The sequence below is a fragment of the Salvelinus alpinus genome, chromosome 3 (genome assembly GCF_045679555.1).
Source record: "Salvelinus alpinus chromosome 3, SLU_Salpinus.1, whole genome shotgun sequence".
Lineage (NCBI taxonomy): Eukaryota > Metazoa > Chordata > Actinopteri > Salmoniformes > Salmonidae > Salvelinus > Salvelinus alpinus.
Genome location: NC_092088.1, coordinates 35,558,877 through 35,577,619, shown reverse-complemented (window position 1 = coordinate 35,577,619; position 18,743 = coordinate 35,558,877). Strand labels below are relative to the sequence as shown.

The window sequence follows — 18,743 nt, the reverse complement described above, 5'->3', positions numbered from 1 at the left end:
CGCTAGATAATACTAGTAGATTGTTCCAAAAGGATATTGCCGAAATACTTTGGGAAAGTATTTAATTAATTCGCCAAACATAAAGCAATAAAATTCTTTGTACACAAGGGGGAGACAGACACCAGAGATAAGACTGTGTCAGCACCAGAGATACATTGCTAGTTTTGGCCAGTGATGGGCTAAGTGCACCAAAATAGCATAGAGCCAGACATAGCTTAACGACAAAATGGCCACGACCACCGTCCCCAAACACAAATTCAATGAATACTTAGATCAGAGAATGAAAGATAGATCAGGGGGAAAGATGCAGTATAAGGAAGTTAAGAAGGTCTGGGAAGGTGTGAGGCTAAAATGGACACAGGCAGGATACCTCAGTGGGGTGGCCCCATCAAAAGGGCAACTCCTCACTATGGAGAAGGAATTAGAGGAAGTAGTGAAGGAAGGGATAGAAAGTGAAGTTGAAAGGAATAAGAACCACTTATTCAAAAAGGAAGGAACAAAGCATAGGGAAAGAGCAGAGGCTGAGCTGAAAATAGGAATTTGGGCAATTGAAGAAATTAGAAGAGCACTCCCTTACAGGAAACCTGATATGATGGGGGTGGCCACTGAAGCCCCAACTGACACCAAAGAGGGCAGGCCCAACAATAATGATGCCCCACCTACCACCACAGCAACCCCATCGGCCCCCACCCAACTATACCCGGAACTGCCACAGGGAGAGAAAATAACACCACCTCCCTATTCTCAAAATCCATTCAGCCACCTCCCTCAAAACCCTTTTTTGACCCCTGCTGTGGTACAGGCACCAGTGTTTGTGGTGCATGAAGGACACCTAAAAGGAAGCATGACTTTAGGGATCCAAGAAGGGCAACTCGTGTGTGAAGAGAGGCCTGATCATCGAGAAAGGAAGGAGAGGGACAGAGCGCACACACAGGGACGTGGGGGGGGTTCGAACCCCGCCTCACTACAGGGACATGGTGGGTCTCAACCAGGCCCTTTGAAGAGAGAAGACAGAGGGCTGATTCAGTTTTCTTCCACTCCAAACCCAGACTGGTTCAGAAACAGAACACGGGGGGATAGTCAAATAATCTCTGAAGGGTCATGGTCGCCACCAGGACAATGCTCCTCTGGGGCCTCATTAAGAGGAAACCACAGCAAGGACGATGAAGGTGAGAACAGAACAGGACAAGATGAAGAGGAGGAGGAGCGAGACCTCAGGGAGTCACTGGCACGGGCCAGATCTATGATAGAAGATGTTGAACGTGGAGAGGGCTCGTACCATCAAAGGCTTTTGCACTCTTGAAAACAGATCTCTAAGTGGCAGCAGCCTTAACAGCACCTGACTAAAAAACAAGTTCCATCTGGATGTTTCTGAAAAAGAAGGATTTACATCATCCATCCTTTTCCAGAACCTAGAGGGGGAGAGTAGAGTGTTGATGTATCACTCCTCCAAACTGGACCACATTGAAGAAGGACAAACCACATGCTCCAGGTATTTGGCTGCAGTGGCAAAAGCTATTGGAAAAACAGCCCACATGATAATGTGCCATACATTGGAAATCCACACCCACCATGGGGTTGCAGCATATCTGATGAGCAAAGAATTCACGTTCAGCGCTGAAAGAAAAACGAAAATCCAGAATAAATGCACACAATCACACATCACATTTGTCAACACTGACAAAAACATGGCAGACGCACTCAATGCTGAAGAAGGTCTGCCCCACTCCTGTGCAGAAAGAGCTGCACAAGAACTGAAACTGAGACCTGACCTGGGGAACGAACCACTCACCAACCCGGACCTATGGTTATACACAGATGGATGCTGCTATAGAGGAGAGGAAGGGAACATAGCAGCATACGCAATGGTGCAGCAGCTCCCGGATAGATCACATGTGACTTTGGAATCTGCCATCATCACACACCTGCATCAGCCCAGTTAGCTGAAATCATAGGGTTGACACAAGCTCTGGAAAGAGCTGAAGGAAAGACTGTAAACATCTACACCGACTCAGCGTATGCTCATGGAGCAGTCCATACTGTTGGACCACAATGGGTTAGCAGGACATCAGCATAGATTACACAGATATGGGGCAAGACAATGTGACAAATGGAAAAAGGTACCTGTTAGTTATGGTAGACAGGTTCTCTAAATGGGTTGAGGCAATACCAACAGCAAGGGAGGATGCAAAATCGATCATTAAGTGGCTCCAAACCGAACTCATACCAAGGTATGGAGTTCCAAGGCAAATCAGATCCGACAAACGGGTCCCATTTCAGTAACCAACACCTGAGACAGGTGGAGGAAAGATTGGGTATTGTACACAAGTTTGGGTTAGTGTACAGGCCACAATCTCAAAAGTCTCGTGGAACGCGCCAATCAAATGTATGTGCAGGTTTGAAGTTGATTTGGGTTGAAGCCCTGCCCCTGGCGTTGCTGGCCATGAGAGCCTCTCCAGGTGCAGGCACCCATCTCTCTCCTCATGAGATAATGGTTGGAAGAATTATGCTTGGTCCACCAAGGGAGGGAGGTCATATGCCCGCCCTTGATGTATAACAAATTGTAATGTCTGATAATTGACGGAACTTTCTGCAGCTCTCTCCACACAGATTCACAAGGTCCAAATGGGGAAGCTGACAGGAGATCCGCCATCACTGAAGGTAAAAATTGGTGACTGGGTGGGGTAAAAGTCCACAAGAGAAAGTGGCTAGAACCCAGGTGGACTGGACTGTACGAAGTGAGGGAGGTTACTTCACACTCAGTCCAGGTCAAAGGTAAATCAGGCGCACCTTGGCACCACCTCACACATTGCACTCCAGCCCCAATCCCTTCTAGAACACTGACAGAAGTCAGAGCTGAATTAAACAGCTTAAATTCGATTCCAAATGAAGACATTCCTGACTCAGGGGATGCGGCATCAAACTCCGCCTCCCCTGATAAAGGAACATCGCCCAGTTAGAGGCACATTTCTCCCTCCCTGGGCAAGGCTAGGGATATCTGGCCCCTTATTTGTGATATTCCTACTGATATTTGGGGTGTCCCTGGGCACTTTCACATGGTTAATAGAATAACTATAACCGGATCCCCATGGATGTATGTCACGGACACTCTAGTCTAACTAGGTAATAATAGATTAAAAAAATTTAAATTAAATAAAAAATCAAAATTTAGAAAACAATAGTTAAAATAAGAAACTAATATGGCTCAAATTGAGAAGGTTGAATAAGAGTGGGTGGAGAGCTGTGCAGAGAATGGACAGAAGATGGCAGTATTACAGCACCCAACGGTCTCCCAGCCGACGGGGAGCCTGGTTGAATGCTGGTGACATAATTTTGTTTTTTGGAGTAAACATTAAGGTTAAGGGTTTCCGTGTTCCCAGAGATAAGATATCTTAAAAGAATACACTCATATTGGAATAGGAGTTTTACTTTCTGAGTTTTATTTAGGCAAGGGACTTTGAGAAGATAAAGGGTTCTTTTGGTATGTCTAGATATGGTATGGAACACGAATGTAGGTGTAATCTTTTGACCTATTTTCTGTTTTCGTTGCATTTTCCGGTGACTTGATCACTCACGGGGAAATGTAGTGAGAATAATGAATTTGTGTCATTTGGGATACTAGTTTTGAGGTAAATTGATTATAATAAAGTTTATAACTATTGACCATAAGGTTAGCATTTGTATTGGCCATTAGAAGATAGAGATAGGTTAATTAAGGTTATGTAAGGACTTTAGAGATTGACACTATAAGACATGTTGTTATTTTTAAATCCATGATTTCAGAAAAAGTCAAAACAGTGAGACACTTAGTTAATATTGCAAAGGAACACATAGTTGTTATTGAATATTATTTAAAAAAAAGGCAGACAGAGGGGTCTACCCCGCACTGTTGAGACCTTGAAGGTTTGAGAGCAGGGTGATGGGGGTGGACCAGGAAATGAGCAAGGTAGGCTGTGAAATAAGATAGGAGAGAAAGGGTTTAACATATATAAGCAGCACAGATACATTTCAAAGTAGATAAGTCACTTGACAGAGAATTGGAAAAGAATAGATATGAATGTACGCCCAAGGGAGAATTGGATATGCGGCGAATAAAAGGGACGTTCCTATAATATGATGTACTAAGTCATTATTTAGAGTAGGTAAGGTTGATACCTGGCCAGAGCCAGGTATCAAACGGGGGAGGGTACATTGTGGTCTAGGATAGGATGGGGCCTATTGGATAATAAACTTAATTAAAAATGTCTAGCTAAAAAATAGGCATAGAAGTTAAATATATAATCAGATAAAACAAATGAGAAACTGGTGGTTAACCAAACCTGTATGTCCAGGATTCTATGCGTTGCAGGTGAATTAAAGGAGAAGGTGAATCACTCGACCTGTGAGCATATCGCACTTGGAGGGTGAGACAAACTGACACTGCCGAATGATCACAGAGTTAAGGAGAAGAACTGTTGCTAATAAAGCTCGGGGGTCAACTCCTTAATGAAAAATCCCTGACCCCGTCCTTTCATCACTGTGAACGTTCATAGAAGTGAAAGTGTTGCTTGAGCTCTGGCTGATGATGTGTTCTCTGGGAGAGGATGTGGTTTTACAGGACTGCTTCAGGTCCTGAGCTGTCTGATTAGGATACGATGGGGATGTTACCATCACAGTACTGCCAGAGCCACCACCAGTTCCAACGGACCAGGGATTCAGCCGGCCTCCTCCACCACTTCAAGACCAAGTCCCACACCACCACCTAAGCTCTCCAATCCGGTACAGGTAATAAATGTGAAAGACATCTCAGATAGTGAACAATTGGGGACTGAAACTGGTTATGAGGAAAGGGAGAATATGTGGTTGGCCTACAAAACAATAAATAGAAAGGACTGTGTCGCATGTGGACATGCCAGACCTATTCTGGCTGCTCACCCATTTGCCCTAAGTAATGGAGAAGGTTGGATGTGTATATTGGAAAGTTTAAGCCAAATTCAACCCTGTGTAAAACTGAGTCTTGTGTTCCCAGAAGTCCCTCCCCAGATGGTACCGTGGGGAGTTAAGGCATATGGGGGATATTACAGCTGTATCACTGGTACAGGTAGGGGTATAGACTATGGGAGGCTCCCTACTACTGCCTGCATCACTAATGCCACTATTAACTAGAGGTGTTGCTGATGTATGGTGGATGTGTGGACCTGCCAGGCGATTGACCCCATTTTGAAAGGAAATTGCCATTGCACATGTGCTTTGGCCAGTCTGATAACACCATTGCCAATTATTGAGGTTACAGCTAATCAACTTCTGGGAGCTGCACATGACACAGAGGCTCGGAACCAACCCAGGAGACGGCAGAACCGTGACGCTCCTTGGTCCGAGGGTACAGATAACATCCACACCAACCTGTTGGGGGTCCTAATAGGGGTCCCCCCACGAATTCCAGGCATTAAACAGAAATGATGGTCTGTGGCATCTGATGCCCACCATTGGGCCAGCTATTGTTGATACTAAACAAAATGCCTGGATCAATTATATCTTTAATATAATCAACAATGATTTGTCAACTACACCCACACTGCACTTAGGGGGATGGCTGAACAATTGGATGCCACCTCTCGAACTGCTAGACAGAATAGGCTAGCACTAGACATGATACTGGCCAACCAGGGAGGTGTATGTAAAATGATTGGAGAACAGTGTTGCACGTTTGTCCCTAAACAATACTAGTCCGGATGGGAGCATGTCAAAAGCTCTGAGTGGGTTGGCGAGGTTATCAGTGGAGATGAAGGGTCTTGCAGGTGTGGAGGAGAGTGGACTGTTCCCCTGGCTGGGTGGTTGTTTTGGTAAGTACACTGCAATGATGATTACTGGATTTCTGACACTAGTTGTTGTTTTTCATTTTTGTGTTGCCTGTATCATACCTTGTTTGAAGAAGTCTGTTACAGATGTGGAAAGGGCCTATGGTATGATTCCGCTGCTTGATGCTCCAGTTGGAGAGGCTGATACGAAAACAAGCTTCCGCAGGAAAGTGGGCTTGACAGAGGAGGACCCTTGGTTTGCTGTAGTTGATGTTGTCGAATTAATAAAAAGTGATGTTTGTCCTCCCTGTTGTGAAGGTTTGAAGTTCCCGGGTGGCGACGAGCCCACCTGGTACAGGTTGTATAGAGGGATGGACCTGAGGGTTTAACATATTCTCGTTTTTTGGGTTACTAATGTGTGGTTGGCCACTCCAGGTGTAGTTATTGGAGTGGTCTCCTTTTTGGTCCTTGCTCATTTACGACTCAACTTACATTGATGCTATTGGTGTCCCTAGGGGGTGCCAGATGAATATAAACTGGTGGACTAAGTGACAGCTGGGTTTGAATCTTCTGTCTGTTGGTGGTGTACAGTTAATAAAAATGTGGACAGAATTAACTACATTCATTTTAATGTCCAGAAACTGGGCAATTGGACTCAACAAGGCTTCGAGGCGGTCCATGGACAATTGGCAGCTACGTCCCCGATGGCATTTCAAAATAGAATCGCGGTTGATATGTTATTGGCTGAACGGGGGGGGGTCTGTGCAATGTTTGGTGAGCAGTGTTGTACTTTCATTCCCAATAACACAGCTACGGATGGGAGTCTGACTGTAGCATTAGAGGGACTTCGTGCCCTTAATGGTAAGATGAAACAGCATTCTGGAGTGGACACTTCTATGTGGGACTCATGGATGGATGCCTTTGGTAAATATAAGACGCTGGTTTCCTCTATCCTAGTATCTATTTCCGTTTTTGCAGGCATTCTTGTACTTTGTGGATGCTGTTGCATTCCATGTGCGCGGACGCTTGCTAGCCGTGTTATCACTGCCGCCATAGACCCTAGTCAGGAAAGGGCCCAAATGTTTCCATTGCTTGATGATGGGGAAGCTGGACCTGTCTATCTATTTGAGGACTAAGATACTTTTATGTCACGTCTCTTGTGAGACGTGAAGAGGGGGAATCAAAATTTGTCTTCTGACAAATTTTAACTAGTTTATTCACGTCTATAAGACGTGAAGAGGGGGATTTGTAAGAAATTGTATTAGATATTGGTAACTTGTTTTAACAACTTCTCAACATTAGCTATAGTGGACACAACATGCACACAACCCCTCTTTCTCTTGGACATATGCTGGTCTCATTAGACATGACAACCATCGACACACACAACTCCCCTCCCCCATGACAAATCATAGACACACACAACTCAAGGTTGGAGCACAAGACAAAGGACTGTGGGAAGAGCCAATGGAATGTCGACATCAGGCCCGGACAGGACAACCCACTACCCAGATCAACCAATCGGAAGGCCAGACTTCAAGATCAACCTACTTTGCTAGTTGCCTATATAATCTGTATGTACTGTTTAGAGCGTTCTCTTCTCCGACGATTCCATAAGAATCAGACAGAAAGGGGCCGTGCTGCACGCTTTGCCTGATATCTTTACACTTGAATAAAACGGCCTTATTATAAAATTATCCACCTCGTCCTATGTCTCCACTTGTTCTCCTGTCTCCAGTAAACGTTTTATCAACAAAAACAATCATGTCGAAGTTACAACTTCCCATTTCCCACGAGAATGTGAAGCCAGCATAATACTGCATTCCAGTGTTAGTCGGTACTAGAAAACTGACATTTCTGACTTGCTAACTGGTTGAACGCGTTACAGTAGCCTAAGTATATAACATGATTGACATGACCGTAATAATCATAATGGAAAGGCCTTGGAAGTGTCATAAGTGTAAGCCAACATAATTCATTATTTTATATTAACCTGTTTAACATGTAATAAATGCATTATGAAGAAAATTGTGTAATTTAGGCTCCACAAAATATGAAATGGGTTATGAAGAAAATTGTGTACTGTTGCCTACATGACAAAAAGGCCTTCTGATTACAACTGCACCAGTATCCCAAAGTATTAAGCGAAATCAAGCATAGAAAACAGTATTGGCATTAATAAAACAATTTTTCCCACAAATTAATTTGCATGTAAATGTGCGTCTTTTCTCATTCTGTTCAGCAAGTCTAAAACAGTACATACGACACATTTTAAAACATGGTTAAACAAAGACAACATTTCTGTATATTCATAACGTTCAATTAGCCATTAAGAAGAACAAAAAATTAAATATAAACTATCGCGTCTATAAAATTGTTGCAAAGGCTTGTGTGTAGCCTACTGGTTAAATTTGTGTCTTTTCGCACGAATTAGGAAGCACATAAATTCATGTCATTTCTCACGAATTAAGCCACACAAAAACACACGAAATTTGCTGAAATGCATTATGTACATATATGCACGAATTGAATGTGACACTGTGTTGCCTGGTTACACTAGTGACCATATTCCCCGCGCATCCCACAAAGGTGGAGGTGTTGCTCACATCTACAATAGCAAATTTCAATTTCATATATATATTTTTTAACTACATTTTCATTTTTTTAGCTTCTAGTCATAATCTATGCAGCCTACTCAATCACTTTTTATAGCTACTGTTTACAGACCTCTTGGGCCTTATACAGCGTTCCTCACCGAGTACCCTGAATTCCTATCGGACTTTGTAGTCATGGTAGATAATATTCTAATTTTTGGTGACTAATATTCACATGGAAAAGTCCACAGACCCACTCCAAAAGGCTTTCGGAGACATCATCGACTCAGTGGGTTTTGTACAACATGTCTCCAGACCTACTCACTGCCACAGTCACACTCTGGACCTAGTTTGTCCCGTGGAATAAATATTGTGGATCGTAATGGTTTTTCCTCATAATCCTGGACAATCGGCAGAGGCAGCCCCAGAATTTTTTTGGGGGGGGGGTACACGGGTAGATTGGCGGACTCAGGTAGGAGACCTGAGTCAACTCCCCGTGCTTACCGTGGCGAGAGAGTGACTGGGCAGGCACCGTGTTATGCGGAGAAGCGCAAGGTGTCCCCAGTATGCACGCATAGCCCGGTGCGCTGTATCACAGCTCCTCGAATCAGCTGGGCTAGAGTGGGCATCGAGCCAGGAGGGATGATGCCGGCTCAGCGCATCTGGTCTCCAGTGCGTCTCCTCGGCCCGGGGTATACTGCACCAGCCCTACGCACGGTGTCTCCAGTTCGACAGCACAGCCCAGTGCGGCCTATTCCAATTCCCCGCACTTGCCGGGCTACAGGGGGGATCCAGCCAGGACGAGTGGTGCTAGCCCTGCGCTCGAGACCGCCAGTGCGCCTCCACGGTCCAGTGCATCCGGTGCCTCGGCCAAGGACAAATCTTCCTGCATGTCTCCCCAGCCTGGTGAGTTCTGTGTCTGTGCTAAGCACTAACCCTCCTGCATGCCTCCCCAGCCTGGTGAGTCCTGTGCCTTCTCCCAGAGCCAGGCCTCCTGTGTGTCTCTCCACTCCAGTGGTGATCCATGGCAAAAAGCCTCCTGTGATAATCCATGGCACGAAGCCTCCAGTGATAATCCATGGCACGAAGCCTCCAGTGATAATCCATGGCAAGAAGCCTCCAGTGATAATCCATGGCAAGAAGCCTCCAGTGATAATCCATGGCAAGAAGCCTCCAGTGATAATCCATGGCAAGAAGCCTCCAGTGATAATCCATGGCACGAAGCCTCCAGTGATAATCCATGGCACGAAGCCTCCAGTAATAATCCATGGCACGAAGCCTCCAGTGATAATCCATGGCACGAAGCCTCCAGTGACGATCAATGGCACGAAGCCTACAGTGATGATCAATGGCACGAAGCCTACAGTGATGATCCATGGCACGAAGCCTCCAGTGATAATCCATGGCACAAAGCCTCCAGTGATGATCCATGGCAAGAAGCCTCCAGTGGTGATCCATGGCACGAAGCCTCCAGTGATGATCCATGGCAAGAAGCCTCCAGTGATAATCCATGGCATGAAGCCTCCAGTGATGATCCATGGCACGAAGCCTCCAGTGAGGATCCAGGGCACGAAGCCTCCAACGAAGGAAACTAGTCCGGAGCCTCCAGCGATGCCCTCTAGTCCGGAGCCTCCAGCGACGCCCTCTAGTCCGGAGCCTCCAGCGACGCCCTCTAGTCCGGAGCCTCCAGCGACGCCCTCTAGTCCGGAGCCTCCAGCGTCGCCCTCTAGTCCGGAGCCTCCAGCGTCGCCCTCTAGTCCGGAGCCTCCAGCGACGTCCTCTAGTACGGAGCCTCCAGAGTCTCCCTCCTGTCCGGAGCAGCCGGAGTCTCCCTCCTGTCCGGAGCAGCCGGAGTCTCCCTCCTGTCCGGAGCAGCCGGAGCCGTCCGTCTCTCCGGAGCCGTCCGTCTGTCCGGAGCAGCCGGAGCCTCCCGTCAGTCAGGAGCTGCCGGAGCCGCCCGTCAGTTAGGAGCTGCCGGAGCCGCCCGTTTATTCGGGGCCTGCTGCAAAGGTCCCCAGTTCGGGGTCCGCGGTAAGGGTCCCCGCTCCAGAGGCGCCACCTAAGTGGGCCAAGACTAAGGTGGAGCGGTGTCCACGTCCCGCACCAGAGCCGCCACCGCGGTGAAATGCCCACCCAGACCCTCCCCTATAGGTTCAGGTTTTGCGGCCGGAGTCCGCACCTTTGGGGGGCGGGGGGTACTGTCACGTCTTGACCTTAGAGATCCTTTTTATGTCTCTGTTTTGGTTGGTCAGGGCGTGAGTTTGGGTGGGCATTCTATATCTGGTGTTCTATGTTGTCCTTGTGTTGTATTTCTATCTCTGTCCTGATATGGTTCTCAATCAGAGGCAGCTGTCATTCATTGTCTCTGATTGAGAATCATATTTAGGTAGCCTGTTCCCACCTGTGTTTGTGGGTGGTTGTTTCCTGTTTCAGTGTTTGCACCATACGGGACTGTTTCGGTTGTTTGTTCGTGTTTTGTTATTTTTGTTCTGTGTTCATTTTGATTTATTAAAAATCTATTATGGACACTTACCACGCTGCGTATTGGTCCGATCCTTGCTATTCCTCAGACGAAGAGGACGAGAACCGTTACAAATTGACTGATATGAACCATAACTCAATCTTTAACATTGTTGCGTTTATTTTTGTTCTGTGATACGGTAATAAAGTGTTATATCTTCCTAAGTCGGAGGGTGGTTTTAACCATCCAGACTTATGTCACGCGCTGACCGTAAATTGCTTTGTATGTTTCTATTTTTAGTTTGGTCAGGGTGTGATGTGGGTGGGTATTCTATGTTGTAGGTCTAGGTTTTCCTTTTCTATGTGTTTGGCCTGGTATGGCAATCAGAGGCAGCTGTCTATCGTTGTCTCTGATTGAGAGCCATACTTAGGTAGCCTGTTTTCCCATTTTGAGTTGTGGGTGATTATTTTCTGTTTAGTGTTTTTCGTCACCTTACAGGACTGTTCGTTTGTCGTTTTTGTTGTTTTGTTCAGTGTTCTGTTGTTTTATTAAAATAATGAACACTTACCACGCTGCACCTTGGTCCTCCTCTCCTTCTCCCGACAACAATCGTGACAACTTAATTGTATTAACTCGCTAACCAAGGCTTTTACTTGTGACATATGGTTAAATGCACTAAAGAAGAACAATGGGTACATATTGAAGATGCGCATGCTCATCCCCAGAATCTTTTCACTTGTCTATTTTCAAAGGATAAAGCTAAGAATATTAACAACGTCATAGTTAAGGACACTATAACAATATGGACGAAAGTGAAACCTATTCTAACAAGAACCAATATCACCAAAAACACAACCCTATGGAACAATCCTTGGATAGCTTTTCAGAATTCACAAATAAATTGGTCTACATAGAAAACTAAAGGCATAGAAGCATTAGAAAAAAATATAAAAATGCTTTAATTATCTTAATGTTGAAAGTGCGTGGGTGACGTAGAGAAAAATGGTTTGAGGCCATGTGGCCATGTCCTGGCTGATTCTCCCATGATGTCAAGCAAAGAGGCACTGAGTTTGAAGGTAGGCCTTGAACCACAGGTATCCCCCATTTGACTCAAATTATGTCAATTAGCCTATCAGAAGCCTCTAAAGCCATGACATTTTATGGCATTTTCCAAGCTGTTTTAAACTTCTGACCCACTGGAATTGTGATACAGTGACGTATAAGTGAAATAATCTGGTCTGTAAACAATTGCTTCAGGCCAGATCCAGTTGATTTGATACAATGTTGCACTTCACTAGCGATAGCTCAAGTCAAGACAGATAGAAAAGGGAGGATGACAGGCTTAGATGTGATTGATAAAAACAGTATTTTCATTAGTATTATCTACCGTTTTTGTCAGCTTTATGTAGGCTATTTTTACTTAGTTGATAGACCACGTGCTCATTTAGGCAATTTAGCCGCCAATGATCCCGGTGTATCAATGTGTCTATACGGCAGAGGCTGGTGCTCTGCATTAGTTGAATTAACTTTTATCATTATGATTAACCACATGACAATGATTGAGAAAATAAAATGCTATTATTTAAAATGAAACTGTTCTACGAAAATGCACATATGAAAATCCTAACTGACATGCAGATCAGTAGAAATGGATCATAGAAGTAGATCTTTTGTATGCTTCCCCAAACTTGAAACTCGCGCACTGCCTATGAAGTCTATAAAATAATTGCCTCCACCTTTCTATGGTCAAATTTTCAAGTAAGGTAAGACATGCTTCACAATATGAAGTAAACCATTAAGTATGTTTCCAAAATGCATACTGACTACAGATGAGAAAAAAGTCTGGTTGTATTCGATTAAAGTTATTAAAACATATGTACACAACAAACGTAGGTAGAGGTAAGCTTTTTCAGAATTGACATTTTTACAAGTATTGACTGACAGTGACTCAATGTTGTTGCTCAAAAATCACGCGACCAGTTATCAAAACTCAACTCCACCTTGATATAAGCGAACAGAGTTGAGCGTTCCTCAGCAATAACTGTTTTAAAACCGGTTAAAACATTGTATTTTGCATTTGTGAAATTATTTTGATGTGATATGAAAGTAGAGGGCTTTGTTTCTAGAACCATACCGTAATTGAGAATCAATTCACATTTAGATGGAATATTTGGCCATTTTGGCTGCCAGTCACTTCGCCTCGAAACAGAACATGTAAGGTCCTTGGACAATAAGGAGTAAAGTAAGGCTCCTTTAGTCCATTATCTGTCGTTCTGCCCCTGAACAAGGCAGTTCTTAGGCCGTTCCTAGGCCGTCATTGAAAATAAGAATTTGTTCTTTAACTGACTTGCCTAGTTAAATAAAGGTCAAATACATTTTTTAAATTGCGGAGTGAGTAGCTCTCTTTTTGTGACACTACAGTGACATTGAACTTGTGCTGAGGACAGACAGCCACTCAGACTAAAACATTATTTTCATTGGTGCTTCAAGGATTTTGAGTCAGACAGACCAAGGAGACTCGGGTGACAGTACAGAGTCTCTGACCCCTAACCTCTTACCCTAAACCACTGATTGCAGGGAACTTCAGAGCACGCATAGCTACATAAAGACATATGGGCTGCACTAGCTGGGTAAGTGGTGCCTTTTCTGTCCCTAGGTGTTAATCATCAACTTCCACAAGAAATAGAAGCCATAAAAGTAATAAAATATTCAAAGCATTTTGTAGTCCTAGTTAAATTCCCTCTCATCAATAAAATGTTTTCACAATTTTTGTATTGATTATTTATTTAAGATTTTCTGTGTGTCCCTGATATCACTTTCCACCTTGCTAGTTTGTTGTAATTCTCCATTTAAAAAAACAAACCACTTCCTACAATGACACCACATTCAGGAAGTGACCATTTCTTTGGTGGAAAAAACTATGGTGCAAAGCTAAATAAATTGAAACACTCAAAGTTGTATAAATGTTTAATGTTATTAGTCTGTATGTCCCCCTCAAATGTCCACCCTATTGGCCTAAATTACAGAGATACAATTTTCCAAATGAAGGCTGCAAGAAATTCCCAAGAAACTGAAGATCTCGTACAAAGCTGTGTACAACTCCCTTCACAGAACAACGCAAACTGGCTCTAACCAGAATAGAAAGAGGAATGGGAGCCCCCAGTGCACAACTAAGCAAGAGGACAAGTACATTGGAGTGTCTAGTTTGAGAAACAGACGCCTCACAAGTCCTCAACTGGCAGCTTCATTAAATAGTATCCGCAAAACACCAGTCTCAACGTCAACAGTGAAGAGGCGACTCCGGGATGCTGGCCTTCTTGTGGGTCATTTAACAAAACCTATGGGAAAATGTTTTTTGGGGGGATAAATGTAGAAAATAATGTCTGTGGTAAACACAGGCTTAAGAGATTTTAGCTTTATGTTTTGTTCTAACATCACTTTTTGTGAATTTTGAAGTATTTATGTAATAAAAAAAACAAAGGCTTAATAATTCATAATGATTTCCGTGTGTAGCAGTGTGCACACATTTCCGAACTGAATTAGCCAGCTGGCAAGTTATATAATACTGTAATGAAATCGACTCTGCCGCAAGAGCATACTTTTGCGGCACAGTCGATAGCGCGCCGGACCTCGGGCTCGAACGTCGAGGGTTCGAGACCTGGGGCCTGTTGCACAAAAGTAGAATTAAGACATCCGGGATAAATGACTCAGCTGAGCTCAATGAAGCCAAAACATGTGCGTCCAGGCTTAATTGGTTGCACAAAGACCAAGCCAGGATGAGCAGACACGGATTCATTAAGCCAGGTGAAACCAATCCTGGATAGGTGCGCGCTCACGGCTCACTCAAATAGACCCCGCCACAGATCACAGATTAACTGATTTACCATGGCAACTAGAGCCGCGTACTTTTCCCCGTCGGAAGCACAAATCCTCATGGAGGCATACGAGGAGGTAAAAGATATAATTAAGAAGAAAGGCAACACCGCCACAGTGATAAAGCAAAGAGAAAAAGCGTGGCAAAGTATTGCAGACCGCCTGAATGCGTAAGTAGTGCACAATTACACACTCACCGCTCCGCTGAAACATCACAATTACAATTCAAATATTTAATTCACATCTCCAAAAATGCAGTTGTACTGTAATTATGAAATGGTTAAATTTTTAATTGAAATGCACTGCAGATATGAGTGAAATTGTGTAAAGTAACTCCATCACACTGTATAAAGCTATGATAAATCTTTTGATATTTTTACTGAAAACAAGACAAAAATACCAAGTAATTTTTTGCAGTGTGACTCCATTAAATGTGTGTGTGTGTGTGTGTGTGTGTGTGTGTGTGTAGATTAAACATGAACGGGCCAAAACGGACATGGCAGCAGGTCAAAATCAAATACAAGAACATTCTGCAGAATGGTATGGTCCCTGACTAATATTTAACAAAGCACAAGCATATATTGTACCCAGAAGGTGCCTGCTCACACATTGTCTGTACTGTTTTGGCAGTGAAAAAGAATACCCACAGACAAGGCACGGGTGGTGGGTCACCAAAGGCTGACCTTACCCCAGCAGAGGACATGGCCTTGGAGCTAAATAAAGGCAGGCCCGTCTTAGAGGGGATCCCTGGGGGGAAAGAGACGAGCATAGGTTCCTCCCAAGATGCCACCCGCTTCATTCAAGGTATGTCCTTCCATCTCTACATGGGATACAACCACATTCATATTGAATCAATTTGGACTGTCTGACTTTGGTTTACCTATTGCCTTGCAGTGTCTGGCAGCACTGTGTTCCTGTTAGAGCCACCAGCACAAGCACCAGACGATGCTGATCCAGTGAGTACTCCATCAAAGGCATACTGTAGGCCTGGCATGTCTTGTCTACTAGCTTCAATATGAATCCGATTAAATGTGATAGGGTGAAGGCCCCAGTGCAGCAGCAACAGCACATGATGGAGACGATGATGAGGAGGAGACCATCTCTCTGGATTCCAGAAGGCATGAGGTATCATGTTAAGACTGTGAAAGTACTATTTACTCTACAATGGTGAGGAGTCCTCATCAAAATCAAAAAATCTAATTTCTTTTACAGGACCCAGATGCTATACAGTGGGAAAACCAGCCTGGCAACATAGTGCGTATTAATAAAAGGACACCACATCCTGCCAAATTCCAGCTGCGCTAATTGTATTGTGTTCACAGAGCTCACAAGCTATCAGAAAGTTGTATGGCAACCACCTCCGGCGCCAAATAGAACTGGCAGACATAGACATTCAGTACAAGAAGAAAAAGATGGAAAATCTTGCACTGGAGTCCGAAATAAAAAAGAGGACAATTAGGAAACTGGACCTTGAAATAAAAAAACTTGAGAGGGAGGTGAGATATGCCTTCAATGTACACTGTATGCTAACTGTAACACAAATGTATTAATCATTATTTTTCTTTCCTCCCCCAGCTCCAAGAAGATGACACAGCTCAAAATAAAAATTAGGTATATTCTCGTAAAGTCAAGTGAGCCATGACATATGAGCTCTTATTGTGAGCACACAGGACGGTGGCATCTTTCTAAGGTTTTTTTTATTTTCCCAGCAATCAGTACAACCAAGTCATCGTTATAAGGCATCGCCCTCTTTTGCCCACCCCCCCAGCACCAGGTGTGGCCACTAGCCTATATGAAGGCCCAAAATTGTGTGTTCCTTTCTGCTCTGACAATGGCATGCCCATTCGTGCGAGATGTGGTGGATGAAGAAGCACTTGTGCTGAGGAGAGCCTTCAGGCGAGAAAGGGTCTTCAGGGACCGGTTGGACCCACTGGCCTTCCCTGATGACCATCTATATGAAAGATACAGGTTTTCTGCAGATGGCATCAGGTATCTATGCAGACTACTGGGTCCCAGGATTAAGCACCGCACTGCACGGAGCCATGCACTGAGTGTGGAGCAAATGGTTTGTGTGGCCTTGCGCTTTTTTGCTAGTGGAGCCTTCCTGTACTCAGTGGGGGATGCAGAACAGCTGAACAAGGCCACAATTTGCCGCACAATAAGGAGTGTGTGTCTGGCTATCAAAGCATTAGCAGATGTCTTCATCTCCTTCCCTGGCCACAGAAGACTCTGTGACATCAAAGAGGAGTTCTATAGGATTGCAGGTAAGAGGATCTACAAATTACAGGACAACTGTTAACACATAGTAGGATACTCATTACTTTGTGTGACAGGTTTCCCCAATGTCATTGGTGCAGTGGACTGCACACACATAAGGATAAAAGCCCCCTCAGGTGCCCATGAGGCCGATTTTGTGAATAGGAAATCCTTTCACAGCATTAATGTTCAGGTGAACATAACTTTTTGATATTGTCCATTGACGAACACTCTGCATTGCCAGTGATGTGCATTGATTGGTGTAATATTCCTCATCTTATGATTTCAGATGGTCTGCAATGCTGACTGTGTGATCAGCAATGTTGTGGCAAAATGGCCTGGCTCAGTCCATGACTCCAGAATCTTTCGGGCCTCTGAAATCTATCAGTGCCTATCACAAGGTAAGCCACACAACCCCTATTTATAACCATCATGGCTGTGTCAAGAATATCACTGTGTTTATGAGGTAGTAATGATGAGATTTTGTGTTGACAGGTGAATTCTCTGGTGTGTTGCTGGGAGACAGGGGGTATGGCTGCCAGCCTTTTCTCCTGACACCTTTCACAGACCCCCAGGAAGCACAGCAGGCCTACAACCATGCCCATGCCAGGACCAGGGCCAGAGTTGAAATGACCTTTGGCCTCCTGAAGGCACGCTTTCACTGCCTTCACAAATTAAGGGTCAGCCCTGTTAGGGCATGTGATATTACTGTGGCTTGTGCTGTCCTCCACAATGTGGCCTGCCTGAGGAAGGAGAGGGCCCCCAGAGTGCCACCAGCCATGGACTGGGACAATCCGGCAATCTTCCCTGATGACGACAGTGGTCGGCTGCTGAGGGACCAATATGTGTTGAATTATTTTAGTTAGTATGTGTGCTTTCAATTTTGGTTAAATATGTCCTGCGGTGGCAGAGGAATTTGGGTTTTTTGGGGTTCGTTTTTTGACGAATTTGGCCTCTTGTGATGTTTGTGCGGTATACTGTGTGTAATACAAGGCTGCAGGGAGGCTACTGCATCCATTCATTTGTCTGTTCAGTTGATGTGTATGGATTTGTCCTGCATTTATTTTAGTGTGCAGACATGCAGGGTGTGTTATATACAGACCTTTGAATGTGTATGTATCATTTTGTATAATATGCTTGGATTCTGTGCTTTCCATCTTGTAGAGTCACTGTGACTTCAGTTTCGAAAGGAGCTGATGGTTTACCTGCTTTGTTTTGTCCTTATTCAATAAAGGAACATAATGTTACACATTGTGTTTTTATATTCATATGGAATGTGTATTTGTTTATATGACAGAGTACTAGGGCCACACTGAAGAAAAAGGATAAAGTCATACATTTATGAGGCTGGTTCTTTCTGCAGAAAAGCTACATATTGTTTTTACAGTTTTGATACTTATGACAATGTGATACTTAATATTCTGGCACATCAGCATGTCTTTGTTTATGAAACCATACTGAAGTACAATTTCACGAAATGCCCCACATCTGTCATTTTAACAACTGTCCTCCTTTAAAACAACTGGTTACAATATTATGACTTGTGTTTTTTTCCCCTCTGTGGCCCTAATATTCTATCATTTTATATATAGCCTTATAGTCTATGGGAAACTGTAAATTATCTAATGATAGCAACATCATCTAAAAATCATTTTTTATCCAAAATCATTGAAATTAATGATCACAAACGTTTAAATAATAACAGTGGGTCTAGTTATATGTGATAACAATGTATAGTGAGCAGTGAAATAACTATTGGTTTCCATTTGTGGTGACTGCTGA

The 18,743-nt window shown here is 44.0% G+C and overlaps 1 protein-coding gene across 5 annotated transcripts; it reads left to right on the top strand.

Moving 5' to 3' along the window:
• The first annotated feature begins 14,480 nt into the window (after positions 1-14,480).
• On the top strand, positions 14,481-18,231 carry LOC139570604 (putative nuclease HARBI1). Of its 5 annotated transcripts, none has more exons than XR_011674125.1 (9): positions 14,481-15,509; positions 15,600-15,661; positions 15,744-15,830; positions 15,918-15,959; positions 16,028-16,201; positions 16,281-16,316; positions 16,415-16,969; positions 17,251-17,362; positions 17,457-18,231. XR_011674125.1 is itself a non-coding variant. In XM_071392601.1 (9 exons), exons 6-9 carry the CDS (start codon positions 16,498-16,500, stop codon positions 17,825-17,827), a joined length of 1,071 nt encoding a protein of 356 aa, XP_071248702.1. In that variant the 5' UTR covers positions 14,481-15,509; positions 15,600-15,661; positions 15,744-15,830; positions 15,918-15,959; positions 16,028-16,201; positions 16,281-16,497; the 3' UTR covers positions 17,828-18,231. The 5 variants fall into 5 exon arrangements, 4 of the variants coding, with proteins under 4 accessions (XP_071248702.1, XP_071248703.1, XP_071248701.1 ...); XM_071392601.1 differs by adding an exon at positions 17,039-17,154 and having other exon boundaries at positions 16,281-16,969; XM_071392602.1 differs by adding an exon at positions 17,039-17,154 and having other exon boundaries at positions 15,744-16,201.
• Positions 18,232-18,743: the final 512 nt, after the last annotated feature.

Excerpts from the sequence above, each read along its gene's own strand:
- LOC139570604 (XM_071392601.1), top strand. The coding sequence starts at position 16,498 with ATGAAGGCCCAAAATTGTGTGTTCCTTTCTGCTCTGACAATGGCATGC. Across the intron at positions 16,970-17,038 it reads GGAGTTCTATAGGATTGCAG|GTTTCCCCAATGTCATTGGT; the intron begins GTAAGAGGATCT and ends TTTGTGTGACAG. Across the intron at positions 17,363-17,456 it reads CTATCAGTGCCTATCACAAG|GTGAATTCTCTGGTGTGTTG; the intron begins GTAAGCCACACA and ends TTGTGTTGACAG.